The 19002-nt window shown below is 44.8% G+C and overlaps 4 protein-coding genes across 6 annotated transcripts in view; 3 read left to right on the forward strand and 1 right to left on the reverse strand.

Moving 5' to 3' along the window:
* Positions 1 to 2921, forward strand: part of LOC132468282 (tetratricopeptide repeat protein 16) — a 48736-nt gene extending 45815 nt beyond the window's left edge. For both annotated transcript variants that reach the window (XR_009528197.1, XM_060066013.1), the window contains one exon: positions 101 to 2921. Coding sequence is in view for 1 of the 2 variants with exons in the window: in XM_060066013.1 (XP_059921996.1) it covers positions 101 to 178 (78 nt within the window). In the remaining variant the exon portion in view is untranslated. The remainder of the gene's footprint in view (positions 1 to 100) is intronic.
* Positions 1 to 19002, forward strand: part of LOC132467223 (natterin-3-like) — a 153645-nt gene that overhangs the window by 35031 nt on the left and 99612 nt on the right. The window lies entirely within an intron of this gene.
* Positions 2366 to 8214, reverse strand: mymk (myomaker, myoblast fusion factor). Of its 2 annotated transcripts, none has more exons than XM_060064395.1 (7): positions 7880 to 8214; positions 7108 to 7278; positions 6874 to 6988; positions 6096 to 6244; positions 5839 to 5955; positions 5492 to 5632; positions 2366 to 4036 (listed from the first exon to the last, which is right to left on the reverse strand). In XM_060064395.1, the coding sequence occupies exons 2-7, from the start codon at positions 7240 to 7242 to the stop codon at positions 3740 to 3742; spliced, it is 954 nt and encodes a 317-aa protein (XP_059920378.1). In that variant the 5' UTR covers positions 7243 to 7278; positions 7880 to 8214; the 3' UTR covers positions 2366 to 3739. The 2 variants fall into 2 exon arrangements, with proteins under 2 accessions (XP_059920378.1, XP_059920379.1); XM_060064396.1 differs by having other exon boundaries at positions 7108 to 7281.
* adamtsl2 (ADAMTS-like 2) overlaps positions 13195 to 19002 on the forward strand; it is a 44273-nt gene continuing 38465 nt past the window's right edge. Inside the window, exon 1 of the mRNA XM_060065998.1 lies at positions 13195 to 13701. The gene's annotated coding sequence lies outside the window, so the exon portion shown is untranslated. The remainder of the gene's footprint in view (positions 13702 to 19002) is intronic.

A 19002-nucleotide genomic window follows, 5' to 3' on the forward strand; every position in this document is an offset into this window, starting at 1 on the left:
ATGTTGTGATAGACATTAAAATTGTCTAGATATATGCTTGTATTTAATATATCTAAGGTGTTTACTGAGAAGGTCTCAGCACTTGTGTTTCCCTTGGCAGATGAAGCAGAAAGTGCAATCCTTCCTGCACCATCGCCCTCCTCTCCACCAGCCTTGGTCAACCCTATCTCCCCTCTAAACATCCCCCTGACCCTCCTTTCTCCAAACTGAATGTCCTCCCTGCCCCACTCCCCCTCCTCCCCCTAATCCTCCTTTCTACCCCAAAACCTTCATTCAGCCTCCTAAACATCCCCCACTCCCCGGCCTTTCTGCCCCTGGTCTTCCACTAGGCGGCAGAAGAGGACTGCCTGTACCTTTATGAGCAGGAGGCCACCACTACTAGAAGAACATCTAGTGGCTCACTGGAGGAGATCCATTCTAAAGCCCATAGAACAACACCCTAATACAGAACTATGCCCTCTAGAACTACACCCTATAGAACTACACCATAATGCATAACTAGACCCATATATAAAACTACTTCCTCAAGAAATACACCCCATAAAACTTGGTCCTAATACAGAAACACATAACAACACCTTACATAACTACACACTAATACAGATCTACACCCTATATTAATACACCCTAATATAGAACCTCATCCTTATCCAGAACAACACCCTAACCCAGAACTACACCCTAATACAGAATTACTACCTTATGCAGAACTTCAACCTTAGGTATAACCTCAACCTGTATAACTACACCCTAATACAGAAATACATGAATAACCACACCCTGCAGAATTAAACCTTATACAATGACGTCATTCAGAACTATTACATATAGAATCACATCCTTATACAGTACCAAATATACAGTTAACAGTTGTCATGGAAATATTAGTACTGTTTTCAAGGTGAAAGGATGTTATCAACATCAAAGCTAGAGCTCAAGCCATACTGCAAAGGCAGGAAAGTTTAAAGTATAATATATAGTAAGATATTAAAATAGATAATGAATAACTGATCAAATGTTTATGTGTTTCCTGAATACTAGCCCAGCGTCAATCTTATATCTTTCCTATGTGAGCTCCCGGAGAACCACAACAAACGTATCAGTCCAGTCCTCTCATACCACTGACTGAATACTCACAGTCTTTCATCTGTTTGATTTTCAATGTTTCATTTAGTATAAGTTTTTTAACTGGACATGAAGAATGCTGCTGTAGGAACCAGAAAGAGAAGACCAGTAAAGGTTTGGGTATGGGTAGATCATCTACATCCTCTCCGCTCTTGTGGTTGAACTAAGAACAAATAAAGGTGCAGATCAATACATATATTGATTCTTAGCATTAAAAAAATAAGCTGCTCTGTTCTGGGCTCATGAATACAGCAGACATTTAAGGTTGGGAGCACAAACATGACTTCTCTCCAAGTGAATATCTGTTGAAAAGGTCTGATTCCTGAGATGGTTCTCAGAAGAGGGGAACCAGGCTTGGGTGATTTGTGAGTCGAACATGAATGGAAAGAATCGCCCTGGTGAGGAGAGGAAGCAGCCTAGTAAACATGATCTGTGGTCTGGTGGTCCCAGCCTATCAACTGCCCAGCTGTCCCAACAGCTGAGAGAGAGACTTAGACATCGTATAGCTGACAAAAAGAGAGAGAGAGAGAGAGACTACATACTCCATCTATAGCTGACAGAGAGAGAGGCCTAGACCACACATAGCTGAGAGCGAGGGAGAGAGACAGGGAGAGAAAAAGAGAAAGAGAGAGAGAACCGGCATACCAAACATACCAGAGTCTGGGCCTTAATGTGAATGAGAGTGGACTAAAGGACTGTCAGTGTGTCTGTGTGTGTATGTGTGGTCGTAATGTTGGGTAGAGATAGAGCCTGAACGTTTCCCGGTTAGTTCTGTTAATTTCCGGAAGTCTAGGGGCCCTCGTGGCTCCCTTCCCAGACATACAAAACATGTGGGCACAGACCTGGTAGTTTGGCCCTCACTCAAGAACCTCTCCCTGGCCAGAGTGGTTTCTCCATGTTTGATCTGCTGGGTTATGGCTTGACTAGGGTCAGAGTTGAGCTGGTGGGTAAGATTAGGGTTAGGGTTGAGTTTGTTGGTTAGATTAGGGTTAGGGCTGAGTTGCTGGGTGAGATTAGGGTTAGGGTTGAGCTGGTGGGTTAGATTAGGGTCGGGTTGATCTGGTGGATTGTATTAGGGTGAGGGTTGAGCTGGTGAGTTAGGGCTTGATTAGGGTCATGGTTGAACTGGTGGGTTACATTAGGGTTAGGTTTAGATAAGGGTAAGGGTTAGGGATAGGTTTAGATAAGGGTAAGGGTTAGATCTCCTCCTTCTCTGAGTTAAAGTGCCAACACAGCTGAATATGATAAGATAATATTCACTTTATTATTCCCAGATTGGAAATTGGGGTGTAACAGTGATAAAACTGCAATAGGAATTAAAAAGAGATGCACACATTTCTTTTTAAAGAAGAAAAAAACTAAACAACATAAAGAAAATATATCCATATACACAGTATAAGTAATAGCAATGAAAATCCCCAAAAATATAATACCAGAGATATACAACTACATTCATACAGTCATGTAATACTACAGTAACGTAATACTGCACAGTAATGTAGTACTCATGTATTACCACAGTCAGTCTGAATCTAAACCGAAGAGTTCGAAAAAGACAAGATAGAGGAGAGAAAGAGATGGTGAGAGGATAGAGAGGGAAGATAAGAGAGAGATGGAAGGAAGGAGAGAAGCAGAGAGTCAGACGGCCAGAGAGAGGGAAAGGAAAGAGGGAGCGATAGAGGGAAAGAGAGAGTCAGACAGAGAGAGGGAGGAAGAGAATGATGGACAGAGAGAAGGAGGGAGAGGAAGAGGATGCAGAGGAAAAGGAGTCCAGACGAAGAGTGTCTCCCGGGAAACATTTCAAAAGACAATTTATATATTTTGGAGAGATAAACCAGCTGCTGCTCACTAATGTTCCACTGGGTTTTTACAGCTCCGTCTGCCTCTCCGTCCGCTAGCGATCTGCCGTGCTGTGTCCATGCATGGGCGGGCTACCATGACACCTCTTCTTGAGGGTAAAGCCCCCGTCTGCCTGCTAACCCCCTAGAACAAAAGCAGGGCGCTCGCTGGACAAGGTGTGTCACTACAGGATTCTACTGCAGTTTAGCAGTCAGCATTTAGCTGTTTAGCAGATACATACATGTCATTAAAAATGTCATAGCGGGGTTTGCTGGGTATGCTTAGCTAAGGAGGTATAGTAGGTTGGCTTGTAACTGGAAGGCTTGTAACCGGCAGGTTGCTAGTTAGATCCCTGGCACCTCCTTGCTGAGTGTCGCGGTGTCGCTGAGTAAGGCGCCTCACCCTGACTTCTCCTGACGTGCTGGCTGTCGCCTCGTGTGGTTGACTTCACCATCAGAACCGTTGAAAGTCACTTTGGATAAAAGCGTCTGCTAAATGTCCTAAATCTAAACCTAAATCATAGCTAGGGGTGAGGGGTTGCCTTGAACAAGGATGCCTACAGGTAGACTGCAGTCTACGGGGATCGTACCTAGTTAGAACCTTATCGCCTGGAGACAAACACCTTACTACTAGACTATCCCCCTCAAAGTTTCTAGTGCAGATAGATTGGTCCGTAACCACTGAGAGACATCCGTTCTGACCGCTCTGTCCTCCATCTGAGTTCTGGCCCGACTGTGGGCTCCTGGGGTTCACCCTGGTAACCACACCCTGGAGGTCACTTCCAGCCATTCATCTCCTTGAGCTTAGAGATGTTATTGCCCTTAAGGGGGTTGGAGGGCAGTTGGAGGAGTGTGGAGGAGGGGAGGAGAGTCTTGGAGGGGTTATGGAAGAGGGGCAGGATGTGGGTCTTGCAGGGCTGGCCCCACAGCTTCTCCGTGGGGATGGTCCATATGCTCCTTTCTTTCTTCTCCTTTTTCTCTTTCTCTTTCTTTTCCGTCTTGGTCGTCTTCTCCTCCTTCTTCAGTGGGTCCTTCTTGTTCTTCTTGTCCTTGGTGGACCCGGGGGAGATAGTCTGCAAAATGACCAAACTAATTAACTACATGAATGACAAACTGTTTATTGGTTTATCTATGCTCATGATGCTACTCTGACTTATTATGCTTATAACGGCAAACATGTATATCCTGACAATCATCCTGTTTACCACATAAAGCATACGTTGTGTGTGTCTCAGAAGCAGAGAGACACTCCGTCTCTTTGCTTCTGATGGCCCAGAAGACCCGAGTAACACAGTTATCTAGTATTGATTAGGAAAGATGATTCAAGCAAACTGTGTTTGAAGCCAAACAGAAACAGAGATAAGGAGATACGTCTGGATGGGCATATCTTCAAAAGGTTTCGCCAGCAAGGTACTGTTTATTGACAGTAATGTTATTTTAAATAAACAGTACCTTGCTGGCGAAACTGCTGCCAGTACAGTAAAACTTTAAGAGTGAATCTAACACCCATCATCAGGTAGCCTTCAAAGACGATTCTACTTTACTGGGTCCGAGCAGCCTTTTGAATATATGCCCATCCGGGCGTATCTACTTATCTTGTTTTGGTTTGGCTTCCAACACAGTTTGCTTGAATCATCTTTCCTAATCAATACTCAGGTTGTCTGGGCCATCAGAAGAAGAGAGACGGAGTGTGGGGTCACAACTTATGCTTTGTGTGGTAAACAGGATGATTGGCGAGATGGACATGTTTGCTGTCTCAACATACAGCACACCGCTTTAATATTACAGTAATCTACTGGCGGCAAAATGATACGGCTTGTACCGTTGGACTCCTTGGAGCTATCTACCCAGTTATTTTGTGTAGATAGCTTGATATGAGAAGATGGTTTTCAAGCATATTAGCATTAAGCATCTCCCGGAAGTAAACAAGATATCAAGGAAGCAGCTAGCCTCCAGCCATATAAACGCGGGTCCCCACTAACAAACGCCAGATATAGACCAATGAAATATCAATCAATTTATAATTTTAATCGATTTGCGCTCGCGTGCCCCTAGCACTGCTCGACTACGAGAGCAGCCTTTTATTTCATCACCCACCTAACACACAACCAACACAGGGGTTATCCCCAGCTTTAGGACCTTGGTGGCGGTGCCCTCCAACTCCAACAAGGGAAACGTTATTTTCCCAAGATTCTTTGCTATTTGCAGCATATGTCTGTAAATGTACACATTGACTGATGAAATGCTTGAACGACCATTGAGACTCCACAATATACTGTCCTTCACAGCATTGCAGTGTAAAACCTAGAGTAGATTAACTCTTAGAATTTCGCTGTCAATTTCTTACAGAGTCTTACAGAGTAGGGCTAAAACTATCTCCACCATATCCTCATCTGCCTTCACACCTTGTCTAGCAAGCTAGCATGTCAGGCTTGTTAGCCTGCGTAGCATAAGTCTAGCATGTCTGGAGGGCCTAGCATGATGGCATGTGTCTGATAGCATGCTGGAGTGTGCCAAGGCTGACTCACGCAGCAGCAGAGGGTGAGGCACCCAAGCTTAGCGGCGCCGCGGCCTGTCCCTGCGTAGCGGTTCTTCTTAGGCAGGAGCAGGACAAGAGACACGGCCAGAGATAGATGATAGAAACTGTGGACGTACGAGTAGTCCCACTCCTAACAGAAACACAAATTATGAGACAAATTAATAAACTCTCTCACACACACATACACACACACACACACATACATTACAATAAACTACACACACCACAACAACAGTAATGAACAATAATAATAAGAACCATAACAGCACAAAACACAAACTACACAAATACACAAATACACACCAACCAGTAAAGGTTTGTGGGGAGGGAGCTGACCTGAAAGTAGAAGCGGAGCATGAGGGCAAGCGCGCCGAAGCAGCACCCAGGGCCCACCTGCTGGGTGTACACCCTCTTGTCCGGGTACACCCCTCGGATCTCCTTCATCTTTTGCAGCTGGAACAAACAACAGCAACACAACTTTATTCATAAGACGTCGCTCACAACATCACAACATTTCAGCCACAGCATCCCAAAGGAAGAGATGATACCATGGTAACCATCTCAACACCAACATGGTCAACTGTCCTCCTCACCCATGTCACAGTGATGATGAAGACAGCAGATCCTATTGGTCCAGAGTAGACCCCGTAACCATAGCGATCCTGGTAGGTTCTCACAGCGATTGTCAACACTCCAAACATGGTGATGCTGGAACGCCGCGGCTCGTCAAAGTCTCCTAGAGCTAGGAGACAGGTGAAAAGGAGGCATGAGAGAGGAGGATCAGAGAGATGTGTATGTGTGTTTGTGTGTGTGTATGTGTGTGTGTGAGCCTGTTAACTGACATGTAGCACACATCTATGTAGCTTTAATAGTTAAAGGGCCATGAACACAAGCTCCTCTGACAAATGCGCTCCACACGCAAACAGCTGCTTGGCTAAGCCCCAACACAGCTGAACCAGTCCAAATGTTACACACAGGCTGATACTCAAACTAATAACAGTGTAATTCTCAGAACACATACTTATATTAAGATTTTACACATAGCAATGTAACTAATATCAATATGTTACACATAAAACACTTGGTGATATAAATATATTGGGGGGGGGGGGGGCTAGACTGTTGTAGAGTGGAAGGTCGTAGAAAGCAGAAATGACGCTAAGAGCCCCTCAGAGAGAGAAACAGAGGAGGTCGGAGATCACACACACAAAACCCACTTTAGCATGGTTTCCTTCTTCCGTCTTTCTCAGAGATATACACATACGGGCCAGATATGCTCAATGCATTATAGAGTGTAGGTATTAACTGAAATCTTTAAGACATATCAAGTCATGTTAGGAAAAGTCATATTATTGAGTGATGATGACTTACCGATGAGTGTGACCCACATGGACAGAGCGGTGCCGTAGGTGGTGAAGTACTCCAGAACCTCATGTCTCATGAAACACAGGATGGACAGACCCGGACCCTCACACACATGCAGGATCTGTTAACAGTATAGAACCTGTTATTATAGATGATGGGTGGGACACTAGAGAGAGGGGTTTGACAGTAGAGAGTGGGGTGTGACTGTAGTGACCGGGGTGTGACAGCAGGGGGCCTCACCATGGTGAAGAACATGGTGAAGAAGTAGACCAGGGCTTCTGAGTGGAAGCCCCTCTTGGTGGCCACACTGGCCACGGGGAGCAGCACCAGACTGCTGACCGTGGGCAACAGGAGCTTCGCCACGAACGCTCCCATCGCGCCTCCAACACACCACGGCTGCTGGGACTAAGACTGCTTTCAAAAAGAAAGGAGCACAAATGGATGAGGGCCTGAAAACACTGTGGTCACATCCCTACAGCTCATACTGGGGCGTGCAAGAAGGTCATTCTATGTTTTAACCCTTCAGCTACTGGACCTTATTACTCTTAGTGGATTGAAATATGTTGACAACAAACTATTGGAAATGGCAGATGTTTAAACTGATATCTATACAATTATTTTTGCTGTGTTGCGTGATTTATGTTGTAGCTTCATGTTCTGCTGCCAACCTTGGCATGGTTTCTTTTACTGAAGAGATATTGAATCTCAAAGGTAGAACCTGATAAATAATGGCTAGTAAATGTTCAACATTTTCAAAAATATACAATACAACACAAATTACCCAGTGCACAGCCATGATGCAATGCTGCACAACAAATCACAACTGGACACAAAGACAAAACAAGACACTATGCACAGCTACACGCAAGGACAACACAACTGCATACAATGCAACACCAGCAAACCAACGATGCACAACAACTACATACAATGACAACAACACAAAACACAAAAAAAAATAACACCCATGACTACTACACACGTCTAGACCAAAAACTATCCAAAGTAGTACCTTAGTGGAGATGAGGGTCCAGAAACAAAAAGAGGGACCCGAACAAGAGGAGGTCCAGAGGAGACCAGAACCAGGGGAGACCAGAGGAGGTCCAGAGGTGACCAGCCCAGAGGAGACCAGACGAGGTTCAGAAGGGACCAGTCCAGAGGAGGTCCAGAGGAGACCAGTCCAGAGGAAACCAGAGGAGGTCCAGAGGTGACCAGAACCTGAACACTGGAGGAGAAGAGTTCTGCAGTCTGTGGACTCTCTCCTGAATGAATGAGTTTCTCGGAGAGAAGCATATACAGTACACACACACACACACACACACACACACACACACACACACACACACACACACACACACACACACACACACACACACACACACACAAACACACATCACACGTGTGTCCAGCTGTCCCCTTCAACATTTAAAGTCCCCATGCAGCAGGCCTCAGTCAGGGGGGTGGGGGGCAGCTGCCTGCATACCAGTGGGGCGGGGCAGCAGGGAGAGTGTAGCATTCCAGTAGGTCCTGCTGGTCAAACTGGAGTCACACCAGAGTCACAGCATGTCCACAAAGCTCTGGAGATACTGAGGTCAGTTTTAGTTGCTGGGGGGAGTAAAGTGAAATCAAAGCAGATTGTTGATTTTCTTTGTAGGTAGGTACTACTTGGCGTTGGCGACTTTGGGCTTTACGCCCAAAGTTGGGATGCATTTGGTCTGGAACATGGAGGGCTATTTAAGGGAATGTGTGTTGTGGTGATGAAAAGGTTTTGCTCTCTCCTCTCCTAGACCAATCACAGAGCAGCCAAGTGCCAGTAAATGTTTGTGGCGTGGAGCGTTAACGCTGTGATGTTTTATGAACCCAAACACGTGATGAAAAACAACTAACCGCACTAGGAGTCATGATTCATGATGGTACAAGAGGCCACGGAGTGTTAACTGAGCTGATACACACTAATGCACTAATGTGTGTTTTCAGGAATCAGTTTCTTATGTTATTACTGTTCACGTGAACTACTAACTTAACACTAAACACTCAACTACTCTCTGTGCCTATTGCTCTCTCTCAATGCAACAGACAGACAGAATGACAGACGTCTTTTGCCTCTCTTGGAAAGGCTGAAGGAAGGACAAGTCTCAGAGACACGAAAACAAATTCCTCTCTCTCTCTCTCTCTCTCTCTCTCTCTCTCTCTCTCTCTCTCTCTCTCTCTCTCTCTCTCTCTCTCTCTCTCTCTCTCTCTCTCTCTCTCGCTCAGCTGTTCCTCCTGCCCATGAGCTAAAGGCCCAAGCACAAAGGGTGCACTGTGTGTGTGTGTGTGTATGTGTTAGTGTGTATGTATGTATGTGTGTGTGTGAGTGTGTGTTTGTGTGTTAGTTTGTGTGTGCGTGTGTGTGTGTGTAAGTGTCAGTGTGGTGTGTGTGTGTGTGTGTGTGCGTGTGTGTGTGTGTGTGTGTGTGTGTGTGTGTGTGTGTGTGTGTGTAACCTGACCAGGCGAAAGAGAGTCCGGCGTGCAGCTTTCAAGCTCATCAGGCCACGCCCTTTCTCCACCGGCTCCTCCCCCTACTCCTCATGGTTAATGAACGTATACGTTTAGGGATGGATAGTTTAGATATGAGGGCAGTGATGGTTAAGTTTAGGTATAAGGTTAGAGAAGGTTAAGTTAAGGTATTAGTTTAGAGATGGTTAAGTTTTGGGTATTAGGTTAGAGAAGGTCAAGTTAAGGTATTGGGTTAAAGATGCTCGAGTTAAGGTATTAGTTTAGAGTTGATTAAGTTTAAGTATTGGGTTAGAGATGGTTATGTATAGCTATTAGGCTAGTGATGGTTAGTTTAGGTATTAGGTTAGAGATTATTAAGTCTAGTTATTAGTTTAGAGATGATTAAAGTTGGTTAAGGTATTAGGTTAGAGAGGGTTAAGTGTATGCATTTGAAGACGATTACGTTTGTAAGAAAGTAAGGATCTGCGAGGCAGCAATTCATGATGGGAATAACTTTGCTCTGTCAATGTCGATATGAAGAGTTTGAAAGAAACAAGCTGGTTGACCCCAGCATGACCCCAAGGTTGAGAGGTCAGAGGTGAGCTCAGAATTACAACAAACTAAGGGAACGGAGGGAAGGGTTAATTATAAGGTACTTGCATACTCCCTCAACCCCTAAGAATCCTACATTGGGCCCATGTTGGTGGTTGTGGGTGATCATGTAAACTTGGCGTTGGCCAGCTTTGGTCAACCTCCTATAGCTGGGTGTTGGTGTTGGTTGGGGCAGGGTCCACAACCTTAACAGAGAAGGGGTCTGTGTCAGAAGGATCCTGAACTAAAACTAAGCTGTTTAGTCTCTTGAGTCTTGACTCATAAATGTTGTGATTTTGTTTCCATATGAAGATGTGATTGTGATGTGATTGGCAGATGTGGCATGTTTTGTAGTTTCAGTCACTAAAACATGAGGCAGGTGTTTCTCATTGTAAACCATTAGCTGAAGATGATAAATGCCTTTCACCCATATTTCAGCGCATACATTACTGCAGCTGTGCTACATAGCGTCACACATTGGTATAGTGATGCAAAATGAATTGTAGATGGATTATTTGATTGAAAGGAAGGTCCAGGTTAAAGCAGTATTTGAGTAAAAGTACTAAACCTATAATAAACCTACCTAATAATCCTGACCTCCTGTCATTCAGGGAATATGAAGTTTAACTACCTCCAAAGGTTTACTTCCTAAAAGAGCTTTACAACATCTGCTATAAAATCAATGTCCCAGTGAACATATTCACATCCCAGCACACTAAGGGATGAGTGAGTACTTTTAGAGGTTTAGGGGTTCACTGGGTGTTTAGTAGAGGTTCACTGGGGGTTTAGTAGTGGTTCACAAGGTGTTTATTGGTGGTTCACTTGGGGTTTAGTAACAGTTTATAGGGTGTTTAATGGTAGTTCACAGTATTAGTTCAGTGTCCTCAGTATTAGTTCAGTGACTAGTGGAAGTTCACCAGATGTTTAGACGTTGTTCACTGTGTGAAATAGGTTTAGTTGAGGTTCAGATGGTGATAAGTGATCACTTAGTGTTTAGTAGTAGTTCACTAAGTGTTTAGGAGTTCCCTAAGTGTTTGTTAGTTGTTCATCACCAAGTGGATAACAGTAGTTCACAGAGCTTTTTGTTGTAGTTCTTCAGTAGTTGTTCATTACAACACTTTGTAATATACTACTTACCACTGTGTGTGTAGTGGTAGTAGTAGTTCCGTCACTAACTGTTTAGTAATAGTTCACAAACACTTAATAAGTGACTTAATTAAGTGTTTAGCGGTAGTTTATCAGTAAGTGTTAAGTAGTAGTTCATAAAGTGTTTAGCATTAGTTAATCACCAGGTGTTAAGTAGTAGTTCACAAAGTGATTTGTAGTAGTGGGGTCCCGAATCACCGCTCTAAGAGTGTAGGGTGCATTCAGCTGGGGGGTAGGGGTGGGGGGGCTTGCTGTATGACTTTGTGTCTGCTGGCGGGGCGGTCTGGACCGGGCTGTTTTCTTACCGTCTGGCTCTACCAGCCTGAATACATCTGGGCAGCTGGCCAAGAGTATGTCAGCTTACCTCGATCTCCCCTTCCTTCCCTCTCTCGCTCTCCCTCACCACTATTTCTCTTCCTCCTCACTTTTTCTCTCGCCATACATCTCTCTCATCTCTCTCAGCCCCCCCCCCCCCCCACCCCCCAGTATCTCTATTTCATTCTCTCTTACTATTCCACTCTCTATCTCTCTCTGCCTCTCTGTCTACTGCTCCTTCTGTCTTCCTTCCCCCTATACTCTCTCTCTCTCTCTCTCTCTCTCTCTCTCTCTCTCTCTCTCTCTCTCTCTCTCTCTCTCTCTCTCTCTCTCTCTCTCTCTCTCTCTCTCTCTCTCTCTCTTTCTCTCTCTCCCTCTCTCTCTCCCTCTCCCTCTCTCCCTCTCTCTCTCTCTCTCTCTCTCTCTCTCTCTCTCTCTCTCTCTCTCTCTCTCTCTCTCTCTCTCTCTCTCTCTCTCTCTCTCTCTCTTTCACTCTCTTTCCGTCTGACCTCGGTTGACCCTCTCTCCCCTGCCCCCCCTCTCTCCCCCCCTGTCTCTGGGTGTTGGTGTTCAGCTGAGATCGTTTCACATGCTTCATTGTGAGAGAAATGAGTAACCTTTTTCTGTGGTTTTGTTTACAACGTTTAGCTGCTCGCCGTCTGCACACGCCAAGCCTGATGGCTCTCTCTCACACGCACAGGCACAGGCTAAGGCACACACACACAACCACAAACACACAGACACACACACAGACACACACACACACACACACACACACACACACACACACACACACACACACACACACACACACACACACACACACACACACACACACACACATGTACAGACATGAACACACAACAATATAGACATGTTCAGCTTAATATTCATTAGTTTAACAATATAAGGTTAATGGTATTGACGAGTTAGTGAGGAATGAGTAGGGAGGAGGAGGAGAAGGAGGAAGAGGAGGAGGGCTAGAACACGCTGGAGATCTCAAAGAGGTAGAGAGAAAATTTCAGAGTGAAGACAGACCAGATTAACGACAAGGATGAGGAGGGAGAGAAGAAGAGAGGATGAAGAGGTAAAGAGGAAGAGAGGATGAGGAGGTAGAGAGGAAGAGAGGATGAGGTGGTATTGAGGAAGAGGAGGTAGATAGGAAGAGAGGATGAGGCGGTAGAGAGGAAGAGAGAAAGAGGAGGTAGAATGGAAGAGAGGATGAGGAGGTAGAGAGGAACAGAGGATGTAGAGGAGGTATAGAGGAAGAGAGGAAGAGGAGGTAGAGATGATGAGGAGGTAGAGAGGAAGAGGAGGTAGAGATGATGAGGAGGTAGAGAGGAGGAGGGGGTAGAGAGGAAGAGGAGGTAGAGAGGAAGAGGAGGTAGAGATGATGAGGAGGTAGAGAGGAAGAGGAGGTAGAGAGGAAGAGGAGGCAGAGAGGAAGAGGAGGTAGAGAGGAAGAGGAGGAGATGATGAGGTCGAATGAAATCCAGCATATTCATCTAAATTACTCTCACAACACTACGGCCAGACAGGTACGTAGGTAGACAGGAAAAAGACAGACTGACAGGCAGACTGACAGACTCACTCTCACTCTCTCTCTCTCTCTCTCTCTCTCTCTCTCTCTCTCTCTCTGACTCTCTATCTCTGTCTGTCTGTGTCTCTCTCTCTCTTTTTTTCTCTCTCTCTCTCTCCCTCTTTCTCTCTCTCCCTCTTTCTCTCTCTCTTTCTCTCTGTCTCTCATTGGATCCAGGGGAGGAGAGAGATGCTTGCGCACACCTCTCTCTCTCTCTCTCTCTCTCTCTCTCTCTCTCCCTCTCTCTCTCTCTCTCTCTCTCTCTCTCTCTCTCTCTCTCTCTCTCTCTCTCTCTCTCTCTCTCTCTCTCTCTCTCTCTCTCTCTCTCTCTCTCTCTCTTTCTCTCTGTCTCTCATTGGGTCCAGGGGAGGAGAGAGATGCTTGCACACACCTTACCTCTCTCCCTCCCTCCCTCTCCCTTCTCTCCCTTTTTCTCTTTCTCCTTTTTCTCTCACTCGATACACTCACACATCTCAGCACACAGCACAACCAAGCCACCAGGTTTCCCCTGGTGCACACACACATACACCTACACACACACACACACACACACACACACACACACACACACACACACACACACTACACACACACACACACACACACACACACACACACACACACACACACACACACACACACACACACAAAACAAACACTGTCTGCGACATCCTCGGACGACAGCAACTAAAACTGGCCCAAGAAGCCCTTGGACTGCCACCCAGGTGAGAGCCCACTGTGTGCGTGTGTATGTGTGTGTGTGTGTATGTTTGTTTGTGTGCGTGTGCATTCATGTTTGTGTTGGTATGTTCAAATTATGTGCAAGTAACATTAGTATCAATGTGTTTTGTGCCAGCCAAAACAATTATGCACAATTACCATAACTTTCGACCAGATGTGTGTGTGCGGGTGGGCGGGATGTAGGTCTGAGTGTGTCTGTGTGTGTGTGTGCTAGTACTTCTTGGTGTTTCTTAGTCTGCGATAACCAAATCCTTATTTTGAGGTGAAAACAGGCGAAATGTGCTGTTTGGATAAACACAGTCTATACATATGAGATGTGTTAACATCAGATAATTTGATAGATGTATTTAGACTTATTGGATGCAAATGGAACGCCCATCCCTGGCAACAGGAGTCTAGTTACTGTAACGGTTCCAGAATGGTCTAAACATGACCAGCCTTAAAGGCAGACCAACGCCAGGCTCCCTCTAAAGACCAGATTATACTTTGACTAGGGGGTCGAAGAGCCGCTGTCAGTAGGGGGTGGGTCAATACGCCGTGGTTCCCCACTTTATTGTTCTGGGTCGATATTTATAAGATAAAGATGAAACATTTACAAGTCCTAATTCCCAGGCTTCTAGCTAGAAGTAATAGTAAAAGTAAAGTAAAAATAATCTCAAATGCATGTTTTGCAAATCCTTTTAAGACAGAGATGCCCATAACCTCTGGACTCTGTGGGTAACGCCGCTGACAGAGAGATCCACAGGGTTCCTATGGTCCAGGTGCCTATGCATGTGTATCAATTTGGTTTTAAGAAACTACAACCCATATGACCAGCACAGACAAACAGGCAAGCAGGCACTGGGAACATCTCTGGTGGAAATCCCAAGAAAACTCTCCCCTCTTGTCCTCACCTCTCCTCTCTCCCCTCCTCACCTCTCCTCTCTCCCCTCCTGCCCTCAGCTCTCCTCTCTCCCCTCTTGTCCTCAGCTCTCCTCTCTCCCCTCCTGTCCTCAGCTCTCCTCTCTCCCCTCCTGTCCTCACCTCTCCTCTCTCCCCTCCTGTCCTCACCTCTCCTCTCTCCCCTCCTGTCCTCACCTCTCCTCTCTCCCCTCCTGTCCTCACCTCTCCTCTCTCCCCTCCTGTCCTCACCTCTCCTCTCTCCCCTCCTGTCCTCACCTCTCTGCCTCTCCTCTTCTCTCCTCTCTGTCCTCTCTCCCCTCCTGTCCTCACCTCTACACCTCTCCTCTCATCCACAAAATGATTGAATATAGGCGGTGTGAATGTGCATGCTCCTGCATGTGAGTGTCTATGTGTGTGTGTGTGTGTGTGTGTGTGTGTGTGCATGCGTACGTGCTTATGTCGGTGTAAGTGTGTGTGTGTGTCTGTGTGTGTGTGTGTGTGTCTGGCGGATGTCCAGGGGTGTGTATGTTAATGATCTCCAGGTGTGGCTGCTTCGAAACACCTGTCACCAATATTTAGTGGCAGTGCGGCCCAGAAAGAGAGCCAGACAGAGAGCCAGACGCCTGGCAGGTCCAGTCTGGCCACTGTTTGCTTATTTTAAGAAGCTGCTCAGCTGGACGGGAGCGTAGACACCACCCAGCACCTCCTCTTTCCTAGAAATCCAGCCCTGCGTCTGCTCCTCCTCCCCTCCATCTCCTCCTCCACCTCCTCCTCCCCTCCATCTCCCCAACCTCCCTCTACCCCCACCTCTTCCTCCTTCCTCCTACTCTCCCCCTCCTCCCTATCCACTATTTTTTCTCATCCCCCCTCTTCCTCTCCTCCTCTTTTCCTCCTCCCTCCCTTCCTCCTCTCCCCCCCCTCCTCTCCTCCTCTTCCCCCCCTCTCCAGGGCTGAATGAATGTGCTGTCAGATGTGTAGTGTAGTACTACGTGCTTTCTCAGCTGCCCAGTTCAACCACAGTCTTCTACTCTTGGACGCTGGGAGATGCCCCAGTGCAACAACCTTCTTCTAGTGGTGGACACTGGGTGCTGGTCAATACAGCCAGAGTGTTCTTCTGGTGGAAACTGGAAGTGTGTGTGTGTGTGTGTGTGTGTGTGTGTGTGTGTGTGTGTGCGTGTGCGTGTGCGTGTGCGTGTGTGAGTGTGAGTGTGTGTGTGTGTGTGTGTGTGTGTGTGTGTGTGTGTGTGTGTGTGTGTGTGTGTGTGTGTGTGTGTGTGTGCATAACAAAGATGTACCTGTACGACGATGGCAGAAGCGTCCAAGGGGCTGGTGGTTTAATCCTCCACTCAAAACCTGTCCACGGATAAGGAAACTACTCATGTTCTTTAGGAAAATAAGTGTTAAGTATAAAATAAGATTCCAAGTAGAAGTTACTCATTTAACATTATTGTTTGATGGATTATTGTTTATTACCTGATGATACATGATCAACCAAGAAAATGCATTGAGATATCTAGTTATCTAGTTAAACATACTAATACTACTTGTCGATCTAAATTGTTACTGGTTAGATAAAACTAATAGGAAACCCCTTAAACAGATTATAGATAGTCTGGATTTTACGCAATTGTTGGAAGGTCCAACTAGAATAACTGCATCTTCCCAGACTCAAATAGAATTAATATTTATTAACAAGCCTGAAAGAGTTGTTAAGACATTTAATTGTATTACTGGACTGTCCGACCATAATCTGACATTAATGTCCAGAAAACTAACAAAGAAACGTTTTCATCATTCTAATAAACCTATAGAGCCACTCAGGATTCCAAGAAAAAAAAAGGCTAATTTCCAAAGAGCAGTGCAGCAGACTGATTGGAAACATTTACTTGCTGGAAGTAATACAGAAGCAGAAAGCAAATTGTTATCTGCCAAGTTACATAGTCTAGTTAAGGAGTTTACTAAAAAGGTCAAAGAAAAGAAAAAAATCAATGCACTTCCCTGGCTCAATACTGAAATATTCACCCTGATGAAGGAAAGAGACTCTGCATGGAAAAGATCATTGAAGACCAAATTAAATATTGACAGACATAGGTTCACTTCACAGCGTAATAAGGTAATCAATTTCATCAGAAAGGCCAAAGCAATTATCAATGAGGCAAGGGTAACACAAAGCTGATCTGGGAACAGATTAAGAATGTAATGGGAATTAGTCACAGGCCCAGGAGGCAGTTAGAGCTGAATCTGAATGGTAAATTAATGCAAGATCCAGCACAACTAGCTGTAGCTTTTAATGAATATTTTATAAATTCTGTGGCTGAAATTGCACTGAATTTTCCCTAAACAACTGCAAGAATTCTAGAAGTAGATGAAAACAAGCCTTCTTTCAGCATTCAACCTATTTCTGAACTTAAAACTCAACCAATAATAAATTCTCTTAAGATCTCAGCAGCAAAGGATATTTATGGTATGGATTCTAAAATGCTTAAATCTCTGCAAGTCACCTAGCCTACCCCATCACACAAACTATCAACCAGTCAGTACGACAGGGGATATTACCAACAACCTGGAAGACAGCAATTGTTACTCCTATATTCAAGTCAGACGACCCTCAGAACATATGTAACTACCGCCCAATCAGTATTTTACCTATAATTTCCAAGGTTGCTGAGAAATGTGTATCAGAGCAGCTTGTTTCTTTTTTAAATAATGGTCCATTTACTCTTCATCCCATGCAGTTTGGCTTCAGGACCCACCACTCTGTGGAAACAGCTAAGTGTTTCGTCTTAGAGGAGGTCCGAGCAAAGGTCGACAAGGGAAGTGATGTTGGGGCTGTGTTTTTAGACCTTCGTAAAGCTTTCGACACAGTCAACCATCAGGCCCTTATTGCCAAACTATCTGCTTTTAACTTCTCACCTTTAACACTCAAATGGATTGAGTCATATTTAACTGGTAGAAGTCAACATGTTTTTGTGAACAATCAACGTTCACCAGCTCTTAACTTATGCAATGGGGTACCACAAGGATCGATACTTGGCCCGCTTTTGTTTAGTCTGTATATTAATGATCTGCCGTTGGTTTGTCCAGATATCAAAATACAAATGTATGCAGACGACACTGTAGTACATATGCATGCCAAAACAAAAGATCTGGCTGCTGCTAAACTCACTACAGCTATGGACCAGATCACTAATTGACCAAACCATTCCTGCCTGCAACTTAATGTTAATAAAACCGTAGGAATGTTTTTTACCAAAAGACAATGTAACATCATGTCGAACATAACAATATTAGGTCAAAACATAAGTGCCACAATTTAAGTATCTGGGCATTATCATTGATTCTACTCTTTCTTTTAAATCACACATTAAGAAAGTGTGCAACAGGGTCAAGTTTTGCCTAGCCAATTTTAAATATATTAGAAATTCCCTAACTTTTAATGTTGCCAAACTTGGCATGGATGCCATGATTAAGTCACATCTTACATACTGTATGACAAGCTGAGGGCAAACTAACAGTTTGTCATTGAAGCCATTAGCAACTCTTTACAACAGAACACTCAAAGTGTTGGACCAGAAGCCTAACAGGTCACATCATTGTACTATATTAAATAACCGTAAACTGCTGAGCTGGGAAGATGTAATTAAAGGGGACTTATTATACCACCAGGTGTGAGTGTGATTAGCCTTACAAGCCGTTTCGAAAATCTGCCTAATATGACATCACTAGTGGGTGTGTCCACCTAGATCTGTGCTGGATAGATCTATCTACCAGCCTACCCAGTGGACTGAAGTAAACATTGCTCATCTATCCAGCACAGATCTAGGTGGACACACCCACTAGTGATGTCATATTAGGCCGATTTTCGAAACGGCTTGTAAGGCTAATCACACTCACACCTGGTGGTATAATAAGTCCCCTTTAAATATAAAAACATCTGCCTGGTTTTCAAAATTCTGCGTAACACCGCTCCTCCTCCTTTAAAGTAATTCATAATCCAACGTAACAGCAGCAATCAGATCACCAGAAGCGCCACACGGGGTGAACTTCTAATCCCATTTAGAAAAAGCACATTTGGTCAACAATCATTTTCTGTTAGAGCAATACGAAATTGGAATTCACTGCCTACCACTATCAATGATATACATACATATTCCACCTTTACAGCACACCGTAAAACATGGCTGTCCGACAACTATAATTGCACACATTAACTTCTGTCAGACGTGATTTGTGTGTTTGATGTGGCATAATCTTAGTCATTGTTGCTGCCGCTCCATCTCTGCTACCTGCCTGCATGTTCTGCCCTATGTGCTTTTAATGTGATCTATGTGGCCTATTTTCCCTTGTCTCCTGTGTGTTTGTGTTGTTGTTGCATGAACTGCCTTGATATCTTTGCCATCATC

The sequence above is a fragment of the Gadus macrocephalus genome, chromosome 11 (genome assembly GCF_031168955.1).
Source record: "Gadus macrocephalus chromosome 11, ASM3116895v1".
Lineage (NCBI taxonomy): Eukaryota > Metazoa > Chordata > Actinopteri > Gadiformes > Gadidae > Gadus > Gadus macrocephalus.